The 13810-nt window shown below is 36.9% G+C and overlaps 3 protein-coding genes and 1 long non-coding RNA gene across 6 annotated transcripts; 2 read left to right on the top strand and 2 right to left on the bottom strand.

The window, feature by feature from the left end:
• The first annotated feature begins 147 nt into the window (after positions 1–147).
• LOC110228109 lies at positions 148–1290 on the top strand. 2 transcript variants are annotated; one of them, XR_002331719.1, is made up of 2 exons: positions 148–799; positions 998–1290. It is a non-coding gene; the product is annotated as an uncharacterized LOC110228109 (long non-coding RNA). The 2 variants fall into 2 exon arrangements; XR_002331720.1 differs by having other exon boundaries at positions 148–334.
• LOC9311213 (probable LRR receptor-like serine/threonine-protein kinase At2g02780) lies at positions 1279–4430 on the bottom strand. The gene is made up of 7 exons (XM_021024302.1): positions 2899–4430; positions 2691–2812; positions 2374–2620; positions 2098–2291; positions 1949–1986; positions 1753–1867; positions 1279–1666 (listed from the first exon to the last, which is right to left on the bottom strand). Exons 1-7 carry the CDS (start codon positions 4160–4162, stop codon positions 1415–1417), a joined length of 2232 nt encoding a protein of 743 aa, XP_020879961.1. The 5' UTR covers positions 4163–4430; the 3' UTR covers positions 1279–1414.
• Positions 4431–6957: 2527 nt separating this feature from the next.
• Positions 6958–10324, top strand: LOC9312897 (protein IQ-DOMAIN 31). Of its 2 annotated transcripts, none has more exons than XM_021024767.1 (7): positions 6958–7093; positions 7766–7903; positions 7993–8262; positions 8349–8537; positions 8625–8705; positions 8772–9900; positions 10007–10324. In XM_021024767.1, exons 2-7 carry the CDS (start codon positions 7811–7813, stop codon positions 10036–10038), a joined length of 1794 nt encoding a protein of 597 aa, XP_020880426.1. In that variant the 5' UTR covers positions 6958–7093; positions 7766–7810; the 3' UTR covers positions 10039–10324. The 2 variants fall into 2 exon arrangements, with proteins under 2 accessions (XP_020880426.1, XP_020880427.1); XM_021024768.1 differs by having other exon boundaries at positions 6958–7076.
• A 436-nt stretch (positions 10325–10760) lies between these two features.
• LOC9311214 (probable serine/threonine-protein kinase PBL3) lies at positions 10761–13534 on the bottom strand. The gene is made up of 6 exons (XM_021024769.1): positions 13242–13534; positions 12388–12725; positions 12157–12292; positions 11916–12052; positions 11701–11824; positions 10761–11360 (listed from the first exon to the last, which is right to left on the bottom strand). The coding sequence occupies exons 1-6, from the start codon at positions 13306–13308 to the stop codon at positions 10882–10884; spliced, it is 1281 nt and encodes a 426-aa protein (XP_020880428.1). The 5' UTR covers positions 13309–13534; the 3' UTR covers positions 10761–10881.
• Positions 13535–13810: the final 276 nt, after the last annotated feature.

Consider the following 13810-nt stretch of genomic DNA (forward strand, 5'->3'; position numbering starts at 1 on the left):
TCGAATTATACGTTTAACCAAAACAAGTCAGCATCGGCGGAGAACCTATGACCGTCGCTGCGGTGGCTTCGACCATGGAACGTGCGTCTGAGAGAGCGAGGTTGCGAGGCTGAGCCCTTTGTGCTGAATTATATGATCTCAATCAACTGTAAAATGCGGTTTGGTCGAGGACGCACGCACGCAAGGTGTTCGACGAAAATCCTCAGTCACGTCAGCTTGGTTTTTGTTACAACGATTTGATATCTATCTGGGTACATGAAAGTCTCTGATGTGAAGGAAGCTGGTGTGTATGTGTTTGCTGTCACCGAGTGTTTGTCATAATCCTGTTACATTGGTTAGTGTTCTGTCTTCTAGTGCCCATCTTGGAGCTCAGAAGATTAGTCAAGAATTAGAGAATCTAGTAAAATCCCATTGTATTCTAGTTGAACCCTATGGTGCTGTTTGGGGAGCTATATATATATATATATTGGGTGTATGTTAATATCCTTAAGAATGTGGATATGGCAGAGTTAGCTTTTGCAAAGGTGATTGAGTTTGAACCCATGAACATTGGCTACTAGTATGTATTGATGTCAAATATATATTCAGACTCGAAAAATCAACAAGGAATCTTGATAATCCGGGTAATGATGAGGAATTCAGAAAAGAGCATGGGTTTAGTTGTGTGGAACACAAGGGAATAGTTCACTAATTTTTTTAGCTGGCGAGTTTATAAAATGCTTACAAAATCCTAAAGAAGTTTGCCTTCAGAAATAAGTCCATCTTTTATGATGTCCCTGCTATACTAACCTCCATTCAGGTATATATATACAGATATGTCATATCAAAATGCTTCAAATGTCAAATTTCTCACTATTGTTGATGATTGTTGTTATTCTACTTCCTCTCCTGCCTTTTTACACAGATGACAGATCTTTGATCTCCATTTTGAATTGTTGTTCTTCATCAGATGACATAAGTGGCTGAACAATATCCCTTTTTTTCTTTCTTATCACAGTCATTGTTCTGTCATCCTAATCCGAATTATCCTGTAAAATTCGGAAGCTGCAAAGCAAGCGCGAGTACAACAGAAGAGTCCGCGATGTTGTCGACCATAGCTGGACTCTGGACTGCAGACTAGTAATAATATTATTGTTGTATCATTAGTCTTTAAAAAGACATTAAGCATCCTCTCTTGTGTTTCACCCACTCTTCTGTGTGTTTTTCGAGCTCTGTGATTTGTTGCTTTTGATGTTTCTCTGTATTTTCGTAACCACATTCATCTTCATAATTATCATATGCATTTCAACTTTCTCTGTATTCACAGATTACTAATTTAGCTAATAGAAGATATGTCTAGTACTCCATGAAATTACAGATTGACTTGTTAACACTTGTCACTGTTTCTACACTTCTGTCTCTCTTTATGATCATTTCATTCATATATTGCCTTCATGGACGATTCATGGTTCCCACTGCTTGGTCTCCATCCTTGCTGCACTTGAATTGTATACTGCAGATTCCACACAACATCTTCTATCGAAGGCCGCTTGCTTTGATCTTCGCAAAGACAGTTGATAGCAAACTCTACTGTCGTCCTCAACGACTCATAAGCATATGACCCATTAACAGATGGATCTGCTAAGCTGCTTAATTCTGATGGTTCATCTCTCAAACCGTTCTCGAGCTGCAGGAAATAACATAGAGGTTCTAAATTTGTAAACCGTGTCGGATTGAAAAAGATGAAAAGGTTCTGACTGAAACAATGCAAACCTGAAGCTTCAAACTTCCCATCTCTGAAGATCCTGCATCAACTACTTTGCCTGTGATGATCTGTAGTAGTATCACTCCAAACTGGTACACATCTTCTTTCTCTCTATCTTCATTACTGCACATAGTTGATTTAACAAGTTTCAGAATTTGATAGAAGAGAACACATTGTATTATACTTTAGAGATAAAACAACAACCTCCAAGGATGTTTGGCTTGAGGGCTCTCTTCTCCAACCTATAAATGCCATGAAATGTTCTTAGATTGATCAATTAAAAGAAGAAAGAAAGAAATTTAGAGGGTTATTGAACGTAGCAATTTAAATGAATTACTCAAAGAGTTTTATACCTTGGTTGGTAAAGGAATAGTATATCCACTAATTTTCACGGTGAGTGTTTCATCAAGCATGATATTCTCTATTTTCAGATTGTTCCCAAAGATCCCTGGTGCTACTCCCATGTGCAAGAACTGTATCCCTCGAGCGACTCCTATGGCTATCGCCATTCTCTGAGGCCATTTCAGTACTTCTTTCTTCCTAGAGTCTGATTTCAAAATTCCTATAATGAATAAGCATTTGAATCTATGGAAACCTGAATATTTTTTCTGTCGTTTTCAGGTTATTACTTGTAAGAAAGTCCCGCAATGATCCACTAGAGATGTATTCTTGGACAATGAAGATGGTGTTTCCAGCGTGTTGATTGTGGTCTTGGTTACTGGCAATGCAGTGTCCAAGAACGCTAACCAAATGCATATGCCTTAGCTTCGACAAAACTTCCATCTGTTGAGTTAAGCTTTGTGGCAAACTCTTCTGCTTCAGCTTGATACATCGCACTGTTACTGGTATACCTTCTCTGAGACAACCTTTGTACAGCTGTTCGAATACCAAATATATGAATCAATCTGGTCACTAGAGACTCAAGTCATGTAATTTATTTTTTTACCTGTTCGCAGAAAAGACTTGCTGCATCAAAGTCGTTAGTCGCTTCTTCCAGTTCCTCCAAGGAGAAGACGCGGTACGGTGGCAAACCAATCACTGCAGATCTCATTGTCTGTGGTACACGTCCTACACTCAGTAAGATCCTGTTAATGGTTTTTGCTAGAAAAAAAGTCAGTTTCAAGATTTCAAAGTAATACTAAGTCATTGTTTACTTGAGTCTGGTAATGACTTAGAGCTGGCGGTTGTGGTGCTGCAAACTGAGACTTTATCAGAGGCATGTCTCTCATTGTTGTTGTTGTTGTTTACTTCAAAAGGATCATCTTCTGATCTTGATCTTCTTCTTTTCAGGACAATCAAAACCAACAGAACCAAAATTGCTGCAAGGATGATCACACCGATGATTATCAGAATCACTAAACCGAGTTTGATTCTTGCAGAATCTTTCTCTTTAACCTTGTGGACAGGTTCCACAGCTATTGCTTTGCTTGCTTGGTTTTGACAGAAAGAAAGCGGACGCTGATACTTCGCGTTAGGAGTGCCAACCAAAGACAAGCAATTGAATGAGAAAAGCACTGTCTGATTTCTGAAACTCTTTGAAGTGTAGCAAGAAGGAAGTTTTCCGGTTAAAAGATTGTGAGAAACGTCTAAAGTTATAATCTTTGAGGAGCTGCAAGAAGAATTTGGAAGTGACCCGCTTAACAGATTCTGGTCCAAACTGAGAATTTGAAGAGAAGGAAGCGAAAACAGAAACTCTGGAATCGACCCGGTGAATTCGTTGGAAGAAAGGTCTAAACTTTGTAGCTTATTCCACTTCTTGATATGTTCTGGAATCCTGGATCTAAAGGAGTTGTTCTTCAATGAAACAGTGATGAGGTTACTTGGTAGTGAAGGAACTTTAGGACCGAGTTTATTACCTCCCAAATCCAGCTCTTGAAGATTCGACAATCCTCTGAGATCATCAGAGACAAAACCCCAGAACATATTGTCTGTTAAAACAAGGCTTTTCAGATTCTTCAAAGACACAATCTCTTCTGGGATCTTCCCGGAGATGAAATTAGAGCTTAGATTGAGAGATACAAGAGAAGGTGATAACTTGGTGATGATCTTAGGAGAGAGAGAACCAGAAATTCCAAGAGAGGTAAGAGACAAAGTGTTTAAGCTTGATAGTTGTGTAAGAAGAGTAAAGAGTTTATGAAAACTTCCAGAGAGCTTACTGGTTCTGTTCCCGGTGACAGTTAACTCTGTTACGTGACCATTGAAGCAGATGATTGTTAAGGAAGAAGAAGGACGAATGTGGCAGAAATTGGTTGTATCATTCCATGATTGAAGAACCTGTGGATACTGTAGTTGCTTCTGGATTTCAAGAAGAGTTTGTGATTCACTTGAAGTTAGCTGAGAGTCTGTGAGTAGTGGAAGAAGAAGAAGAAGAAGAAGGAAAGTGAAGGAAAATACATGAATTTGGAGAGACTTCTGCATTTTCTTGAGAAAATTTAGAGTATTAAAGATGTGTTTTTGGCTTTAGAGAAACAGAGACTCATTGAAAGGTGTCATTTTTTGTGGAAACAGAGACAGATCTATTGGGAAAGTGAAGGGAAAACTTTGGATCAGGAGATGAAGAAGAGAGCTATAAATTTTTGGGTAAATTTTCTTTAAGATTTTCATGGGAAACATAAAAGAAAGATTGAAATAAAGCCAATTAAGGTGGAGGCAATAAATGCAATCTTAAGTTCTTAAACTTTTATATTTTTTGTTTGGTTGTTTGTTCATTACTGCACATTGCACTGCCTCAACTTGACAGACTGTTTTTAATGAATCCAAGAACATGAGATTTTAAATTTTATTTTAATCTAATTATTGTAACAATAAGAACTTATATTCACATTATTTTCATAGTGTTAGAATTAATTTAGCTCAACTTGTTAATTACTAATTATGAAGTGAGAAGACTCAAGCAAAATGTCAAAGAATTGATACTAAATCAAATGTTTGTTTTGTTCATGTAATAAGTAAATTCCCTAACTCATATGGTTAACTATAATTAGTACACTTAAACTCTAAGATCATACACAGTGGTATATGTTTTGGTGGGGTGTGAGTATTATTAAAAAGAAAAATAATAGAATAGTGTAATACATGGATGTGAGATAACACTTGGGTGTGGGTATTATTTTGATGTTTTATGTTTCATCTATCTCTTTTTCTCTCCTCTCTCTTTCTCCACTAACCAAATCTCTTTCTCTTAAAAAAATTATAATAAATATATTGTTAACACAGACCCACATGCACCCATTGGGGATGCTCTAATGGAAGAACATTTTTGGTTCATATATTGATTAAACAAGTGATTTGTTTTCTTACTTGTCAGTGATAGATAATGAGATTAAGAAATATATGTCGTGTTTTGTCCTCGAGAAGCCATTACGTTTTGTGTCTTTTCTTTAAAAGTGTGATAGAGATTCTACCAAATGTCGAGCTGTTTCTTTTGTTCTGATGAACTGTTCATTTACTTTCTTTCATTTTTTTTTGGGTACAATTTCTACTTTTATTAATGATACTAGTGTTAGAAAAAAATTATGGATTTTATATGATCAAGATTCAAGCACATGCAACGGCCTTGGAATAATCGTCACTGCGAAAGTATCATTTAATATTTCCCTCAACAGCCATTTATTTTTTATCGAAAAAATGCATTTAAATTTTTTTCCCGATTTTTCTTTTCTAAATTCCAAAGTCTCTGAACTACTGTATTTTGATTTTTACTAAAATAAAATTAAATACTACTTGAGAAAACAGGTTATTTTGGGCTTCTACGCTTTTCATTCGTATAACTTTTAGCCCCTCTACTATGTAATACGGTTAGGCCCAAAATATACCAACTTTTTAGTCCATCCTCCGTACTCGTTCCATTTTTAATAATTGTCGTTTTAACTATATACACAAATTAAAAAATTATTAATATTGTTAGTTTTTCAATATAAAAATATCATTAATTATCTACCTAAACATAATTTAACCAATAGTAAATCAAGTTGCATAGTAAAAATAAATATAAAAAATAAAAAAGTAATAAATTTTACATCGAAAACTGAAAACGACAACTAATTAAAAACAAAAAAATTTCTCTAAAACGACAACTATTCGAAAACAGAGGGAGTATATTTCAAGATATTTTAACTTATAAATGATTTTTTTTTGGCAAGTTATACAAATTGCCTGACAAAATGTTTTGCAGCTAAACGAAAAAGACACCATCACATAGTTTACACATACAGACTTAAAAAAAACTTCGTTAGCTACATAAAATATTACCATCACATACAAATATCTCTAAACTAACATAAGTCATATTGCAAACTGTATAACCATCCACTTTCAGTGCTCTAGTTGCTAGAATCTAGCTAGGCCCGGACATAATGTCTGAACCCGAAGAACCAAACCGAACCAGGCATGAAAAACCCGACCCGAATCCGAACCCGAAGTTTTAAAATACCCGAACGGATTCTAAACTTCACAACCCGAAAACTCGAACCCGAACCCGAACCCAACCTGAACCTGAACCCGAACAAGTATCCGAACATATCCAAAATATAAATCCATAGATATAATATATTAGTAATATTTATACTTGTAATAACCTAAGTGTTTAAATTATACGGATATTAAGATATTTTCGGTTGTTTTAGCTACTTTTGGTTAGATTCAGGTATAAAATACTTAAAATTTATAGATTTTTTGAGTATTTTTAATACTTTGCATAGAATCGGATACAAAATTTTTAATATTTGGATACTTCGGGTAAACCCGAATCCGAACCCGAAATACCCGATCCGAACCCGAAGTTTTAAAATATCCGAACGGGTCTTAGTTTTCTAAATCCGAAAAACCCGACTGTAATATCCGAACGCCAGGCCTAAATCCAACAGTGAAATGGAACTTTTTTAGGATCAATGTAAGGATTTAAAAGTTAAAATATCTACAAAAGATAGACACACGTAATTAACAAACATTTAATGCCTTTCAAAATCGGGAATTAGCGGATTAACCACTTCGATAACGACAGCATTAATTCTCAATTAATAAAATCATTAATCCAACTAAAAACGAAAGATATTTCACTTCCAGTAAATTCCAATACAATCCAGATCTACAACTCCTCAATTGGGCTCATACCACCAATAGGCCCAATAATAAAGCCCATTTATAAAATAAGACAAAACACAGTCGTTTCATACCTTTATTGTTCCGCTCTCTCTGCTTTTGTTTCTCTCTCTCTCTCACATTGCAAACGGTGAGTGTAATTTCTTACTGTATCCACTTTTTGGTTTTTTAGGTCACTGCTCCGACGAAAGAGCCTTCTTGTTCTATCTAACAAGACAACATTTTGAAGAACGTAAGAGTAACGATTCGGTACATTGTTAATTTCAGATTTGACCTTTTTAATTCTGGTTCATACACATTTTAGGAAAAACCCTCACAAAAAAAAGTTTCCGCTTTTGATTTCTTCTACTCAGATCTGAGTACTCACTGTTACTCCATCTTCTTTCACTCTTTGATTTTGCTTACAAAGTGTCTCTCTTTTCGATTTTGTAAGTCTAATTTATTCCAAAAAACGGTTTTTGAGTTTTTCTGGTATTTGTTCATATGAAATTTAGGTTTTTTTTTGGTGTTTTCCCGCTAAATCTACATGGGTTTTGGTTTGTAGTCGTCAAAATCTCTGCTTTTGTTCACTTTAGTCAATGGGTCTATTTATGTGTTCCTTTGGCTTTCGTTACTTTTGATTTTCGTCTCTCTCTTTTTGATTTATGCTTTAATCACTGTGTAGTTGATGTCTGTGTTCGTCTTGTTTCGAACTGTTAGGGTTAATATTTATTTCTCTCTCTCACGCACTCTCTGCTTTATGTCTTGTGTGTGTTTCTAGGGTTTCTGTTTTAAGATTTTTGATTCTATGTTTGTCGTATGTTTCAGCTTCAAGTAAAATTGATGGCTCCATGGCTTTTGCTACTGTAAATTCATAGAATTTGTTTATTTTGACCTGGCGTGTGCTTATATAAATGTGTTTTTTTTTTTCTGTATATGCAGGTTTCTATTTTTGTAGCAAGTTTCTAATTGTAGCCATTAGAAAAGATGGGAAAGACTCCAAGTCCTGGTAAATGGATCAAGTCTCTTCTTGGGAAGAAGTCATCCAAATCGAGTTTGGAGAAAGGAGGCGAAAAATTGGTAAGAATATATAGTGAAAGTTCTGCTTTTTTTTATCTGTGTGAGAATTAAATGATTAGTAATTGTAAACATTGTTCATATTTTGGAAGAGATCTGCAAAAAAAGAAGAGCTTGTGGTGAAGGTGAAGGATAATAATGTCTCCAAGTTACCTACTGAACCACCTGCAATTTCATCTCAAGAAGTTGCAGCTACTCAAACTGTAGTAGTTCCTGATGTTGTCATTACCGAGAAGCAGCCAAGCGGAGACATTGAAGGCAATGAGTCATCTAATGTGAATCTTGAGTCAGGGAATGACTCTGAAGAAGTAAAGCTTGAAGAAGCTGCTACAAAGGTTCAAGCTGCTTTCCGAGCTCAGCAGGTGAATGAATACTTCTTCTACATTCGAGTAATGATTTTTTGGGTCTTGTTTTGCTGATACTTTTGTTGTTTTCTTAACTTGTGAAGGCCCGTGAAGAATTTCAGAACCTCAAAGGTATCATAAGGTTGCAAGCAGTTATCCGTGGTCACTTGGTTAGAAGACAAGCTGTTGCTACTTACTCTTGCATTTGGGGAATTGTGAAAGTACAAGCACTTGTTCGTGGGAAGAAAGCTAGATCTTCAGAAACCGTGGCTCAACTTCAGAAAACAATTACGGTATTTAGTGTCTGTTAGTTTTGAAGTTCCACTTTGATAACCGTTACTCAATTTTGCTTTTGAAACTGTAATTCTTTCGTCTATTAGGAAACTGAGACTTCTGAAACTTTGCAAGGAAGCACATACAGTTGGATGGAGAATCCTACAAAGCTCTCCATGATTGATAAGGTAACGTCATCATTTTTCTATGTGATTCTGTGACAGGCTCTTAAATATATGTTTCGGTGACTTCAGCTTTTGGTTTCGTCACCAACAACATTGCCTCTGAAGATCCAGTATAGTCCTGAAGATCCTAACTCAGCCAAGGTGTGGCTTGGACGCTGGACGCAATTGCAAGTTTGGGCTCCTGGTCCACTGGTGGTTAAGAATCTGGTACCAAAATCTCAGACAAAGAAGCGAAGTTTTCAAGCAGTTGAAATGGAAAAGGGAAAACTTAAGAAAGGTGTCAAGAAACCATCCGGTGGTTCAAATACGGGGAACAGCTCGAGTAGCCGTTCAACAGCTGACAACGAAAAGCCTAAGCGAACTGTGAGGAAGGCCTCCACACTTGGTAAAGAACTTTCGAGAATTGAGAACGACAAGTCTAAGCAGAGTTCAAGAAAAAGTACTAGCGCCTTAAAGGAAGGGTCTTCAGTGGAGGTCAAAGATGAGAAGCCTAGAATTAGTCTTAAAAAGGCTCCACTTTCTAATGGGATAGGGAAAGCTACCCGTAAATCCGCTGAGAAGAAGAAAGAGATTGCAGATGCAGTGCAGAAAGAATTGCCTATTGAAGAGGTTTCAGCTTCTGTAGCTGATGCTCCTGAAGATGAAAAGATGAATCTTATCCCTGAAACAATTTTGAAAGACTCTGATCTCGATAAAGATGAGAAATCACTGGTCCTGGATAACCCGGAGCAAGAGGAACTCAGGACTGCCGAGAGAGATGATAAAGCTGAAGAGGAACTCCAGACTGCCGAGAGAGATGATAAGGCTGAAGAGGAAATCCAAGAGCCAGACGTGCAGATAAGCTCTGAGAATGGAAATGTTGCTTCTGAGAACACAAAGCCAAGCGATAGGCGAGCTTCATTACCTGCAAAAATTGAGAATCATCATCAAGACGATGGGCTTACACAGAGTGGAAGAAAAATCCCAAGCTACATGGCTCCAACTGCATCTGCAAAGGCAAGAATAAGAGGACAAGGGTCTCCGAGAATTGCTCAAGAGAAGCCTGAGAAAAACGGGACAACACGGCGCCACTCTCTTCCTCCCGCAGCCAATGGTAAGCCGAGTACAATGTCTCCAAGGGCTCACAGACTTCTCATAGCTTCAGCTAAAGGATCAATGAACAGTGACAGATCTTTTTCGTCTTCCAAGGACATTGGTGGTAAGAGGTTTAAACCTATAATTAATTATACACAAGCCTCTTCAATAACTTTTACACTATCTAGTATCTACATACTTTTAACACATTTCGTTCATGTTTATTTCAGACAAGTCGACGAAAGCTGAGTGGAAACGGTGAAAGCTCTGAAACCTTTTCATGACAAAAGAGACAGCAATGCATAGAGGCATCCTCATCATCTTACACTCTGTTGAACAAAGCTCTGAAACCTTTTGAATCACTTTTAACTGTTTCTTTATCCTGATTTTCTGTGTGTTTTGGTTTGGTTTGGTTTGGTTTTGGTTTTGGTTTGGTGTGATGAGTCTTTTGACATGTTTTCTACTTGTCTTCAGTTTACTCTCAGATGCTTTGTCTTCGCAAACAAAATAGGGTTTGAGTAAATAGTTCTTAAAAGTTTCTTTTACCATTGGCAGTTTTTTGTTGGATTTTGCATTTCAGTTTTAGCACCGAACCAACCAAATTTTATAAAACTGAGCTAAAGAATGTAACTTTCGTCCGGTAGACATAACACATATACTACACGGAGAGTGATTATTGTGGGAGGAGGCAAAGAAGAAGAAGCAATAGTTGTGTATGAGAGGCCGATCATGAGCTTGTCTAGTTCCAATTACAGTTCCAAATTTAATGTTTGGTGATTCATCTGATTTTTTGGCCAAAACTTGTGACAACATGCTAAATTTTCAGGAAAGAAAAGTCAGCCCAAGTTGACTAGTTAGCCACGGAGAACAAGATTAGAATCGAAATGAAATTGTTATGGATGAAGCTAAGATCGTGTTCTTTTAAGGATATGACAGGTCCTAGCTGTTATGGATCCATAACATTCTCTAAGTACCAACAAACCATATTGAAACCAAATTTTATAAATTGAGCCAAGTATGAAACTTTGGTCCGTTACACAACACATTTTACAAACAGAGCAGCATACAACAGACAAAGACAAAAGAAAAACTATTACCGTGATTCCTATCTTACACGAGGAGAGTGATTGTGAGAAGGTAAAGGAGAAGCACCAGGAGTTATGTGTAAGAGAGGCCGATCATAACTATACCTCCTTGGGGATTTTTGTACTACTGATCCATTACTACCTCTTGGGGAATCAATCTGAGCTTGTCTGTTTCCAATTCCAGTTCCAGGTTTCGTTGATTCAAGCTGATCTAATTTGGCCAAAACTTCTGACATTTTAGGTCTGAGTTTTGCGTCAGGGTTTAAGCATTGCAACGCAAGACTTGCTGCTGTGTATGCTCCTTTTTGAGGATACTGACCGCCTAATCTCGTGTCCATTATTCTAAAGAGCTTTCGCTTGTCACCGAGATACGGTGTTGCCCAGTCCACCAGACTCTGTTCCATTCCCACTTTTGATTTGTCTACTGCTCTTCGTCCTGAGAGTAATTCCAGTAGTACCACACCGAAACTGTATACATCGCTCTTAGCTGTTAATCGACCTGTACATAAAAATCAGATTTGAGCTTAAAAGTTCTAAGAAGTGAAGTGTATAAGCTGCAAAGGCGAAAGCTTTTGAAGCAAAGTGCTAAAAACCTTTTGAAACTAAGTGCTAAAAACCTTTTGAAACTAAGTGCTTAAATCCATTTGAAGCGAAGCTAAGGCTATTGTGGTAAAGATCTAAAGCTTTTAAAGCAATGGGATAAAGCTTTTGTAGCCAAATGATAATGTTTTTGAAGTAAAGGCCAAAGCTTTTGAAGTAAAGGCCAACGCTTTTGAAGCATAGAGAGACTAATGTTTTTGTAGCAAATAGGGTTTAAAGCTAAATCCAAAGTTTCTCACCTGTTGCTACATATTCCGGGGCAGCATATCCGTGAGTACCCATGACTTGTGTGGACACATGCGTCTTGTCACCGGTAGGACCTGCTTTAGCTAGACCGAAGTCTGAAAGTTTACTGTTGAATTCCTGCGATTCAGATCGATATAGAAGTTAGCTAGAAAATATAATGAAATCCCAAATAAGGGGTTGAAGGGAGGCTACTAGTCAGGTTTATTACCGCGTCGAGTAGAATGTTGGCAGCTTTAAAGTCTCTGTATATCACTTGCGATTTCGCATCATGGAGAAAAGTAAGTCCTTTGGCTGCTCCTATTGCAACTTTCATCCTTATAGCCCACGTAAGTGGCTGTGCCCCACCTGCAAGATTAAAAAAAAAGAATCATTTCACGGGGACTACAACGTATAAAGGACCAAAGATGCATCAATATAGAACAGGATTTGCTTGATAATTTTTTACATACGTCTAAAAAGATGATTCTCCAAGCTTCCTTTTGGCATGAACTCGTATACCAGTAACCGGTTTTCGCCCTCTACACAGTACCCAACTAGTTTGACAAGATTTGGGTGACTAAGTTGACCAAGATAGTTCACTTCAGTCTGAAACCAAACAAATACAAAACATATGTGAGAAAACGATGTTAACACAATTCATGATCAAAATCATTAGGAGAAGCAAGGAAACAAAGACGTACCAACCACTCCTTATGACCTTGAAAACCTTCAGTTTTAAGTTTCTTAACAGCAACAACAATTCCAGAACCCGGTTTTGAAGCAGTTAAAGTAGTTCCATCAATCCATCCTTTAAACACATAACCAAAACCTCCTTCACCTAAAAGACTATCGGGTCGGAAATTCCTAGTAGCATTCTTGAGCTCGTTAAAGGTGAAAGCTTTAAGATTTGGTGATGACAAAATCTCTCCTTCTGTTCTTGGTGTAGGTAAAGACTCAACACTGCTGTAAGAATTTATGCTTAAACTTGAAGGAACTGTGGAACGACTTGTCTTGCTTGAAACTCTTGAGCTCAACGAAGCTAAAAGTGATCCAAATAAAACCATATAAGTCAGACTTAAACGAAAGATCATTACTTGGTTTATAATTCAATCTGAACATTAAGCAATCCAACCATCTTAAATCAATCCTAAAAACAGCCAACCTGTGAGATCATAACTTAACAATTCAATGAAATTGATTTCTAATTAGACTTAAAGGAAGATTTCGAATTTCAATCTCAACAATCAACATTAACCAAATTTAACCATCTAAAATCAAATTTAAGATAATTATTGAGGCTTTAACAATCCTATAAACAGTCAAATAGTGAGATAATGGAGTAACATAGATTCAAACACCAAATTTTTCCAACATCTAACCCCAAAAGTACACAGAGAAATCAGACATAAGCAGAAATGGGTATTTCGAAAGGTTTGATTTTGAAGATGTCAGACAAAGAACAAGAGCTTGGATTCATAACAGAAACTTAAGAAGCAATGAAATTGGATAAAAGAAGAAACTTTAGAGCTATGGAGAAGAAAAAAGGAAACTTTACCAGAATTAGCATGAGGACTATGGCTGCTACTATCCACTTTAGCTGATGAATCTAAGCAATTACCCATTTCTCAAAACTAAAGCCTCACTGTTTTTTTTTTTTCTCGATAAACAATCAACAGATTCGAAAGAACAAAGCCAACGAGCTTTTCTTTGTTTACTCTGCGGCGCAAAAGCTGGTAGTAGTAATAATAATTAATTCTCCAACAAAAAAAAAAAAAAGATTTTGAAATCAGAATTTCAGAAGAAGAAGGAACGTGAAAGAACACAGAGAATCACAGCACAACCATAATACATACAGAAGTCGTGGTGGTGGTGGGGTTTTGGATCAAATTACGATTCTATCCTTTTTTTTTTTTGCTTTTGTTCGCCGTGGTCCGTGGCTTTTTCTCTTAAATGACGATATTACCCTCGCTTTCGGCGAATCTTTATGTTTAATGCCGGCATCAAAGAAAGGATAGTTCGGTAAAAACCTGTGTTAGTAGATCTGGACCATCTGGCAACGTCTTTGCTTGCGTCAGCAAATCCACGTCAGATTTCTTCAAAGCTTTTTTTACATTCACCTTTAAG

This window comes from Arabidopsis lyrata (genome assembly GCF_000004255.2).
Source record: "Arabidopsis lyrata subsp. lyrata unplaced genomic scaffold ARALYscaffold_5, whole genome shotgun sequence".
Classification (NCBI taxonomy): Eukaryota; Viridiplantae; Streptophyta; class Magnoliopsida; order Brassicales; family Brassicaceae; genus Arabidopsis; species Arabidopsis lyrata.

Coding starts and splice junctions, on each gene's coding strand:
- LOC9311213 (XM_021024302.1), bottom strand. CDS start 4,162: ATGCAGAAGTCTCTCCAAATTCATGTATTTTCCTTCACTTTCCTTCTT. Junction 2,292..2,373: donor ATTGCGGGACTTTCTTACAA/GTAATAACCTGA, acceptor TTTTGAAATCAG/ACTCTAGGAAGAAAGAAGTA. Junction 1,667..1,752: donor TGGGAAGTTTGAAGCTTCAG/GTTTGCATTGTT, acceptor TATTTCCTGCAG/CTCGAGAACGGTTTGAGAGA.
- LOC9312897 (XM_021024767.1), top strand. CDS start 7,811: ATGGGAAAGACTCCAAGTCCTGGTAAATGGATCAAGTCTCTTCTTGGG. Junction 7,904..7,992: donor AGAAAGGAGGCGAAAAATTG/GTAAGAATATAT, acceptor ATATTTTGGAAG/AGATCTGCAAAAAAAGAAGA. Junction 8,706..8,771: donor AGCTCTCCATGATTGATAAG/GTAACGTCATCA, acceptor CGGTGACTTCAG/CTTTTGGTTTCGTCACCAAC.
- LOC9311214 (XM_021024769.1), bottom strand. CDS start 13,308: ATGGGTAATTGCTTAGATTCATCAGCTAAAGTGGATAGTAGCAGCCAT. Junction 12,293..12,387: donor AAGGTCATAAGGAGTGGTTG/GTACGTCTTTGT, acceptor GTTTGGTTTCAG/ACTGAAGTGAACTATCTTGG. Junction 11,825..11,915: donor CCAACATTCTACTCGACGCG/GTAATAAACCTG, acceptor TCTGAATCGCAG/GAATTCAACAGTAAACTTTC.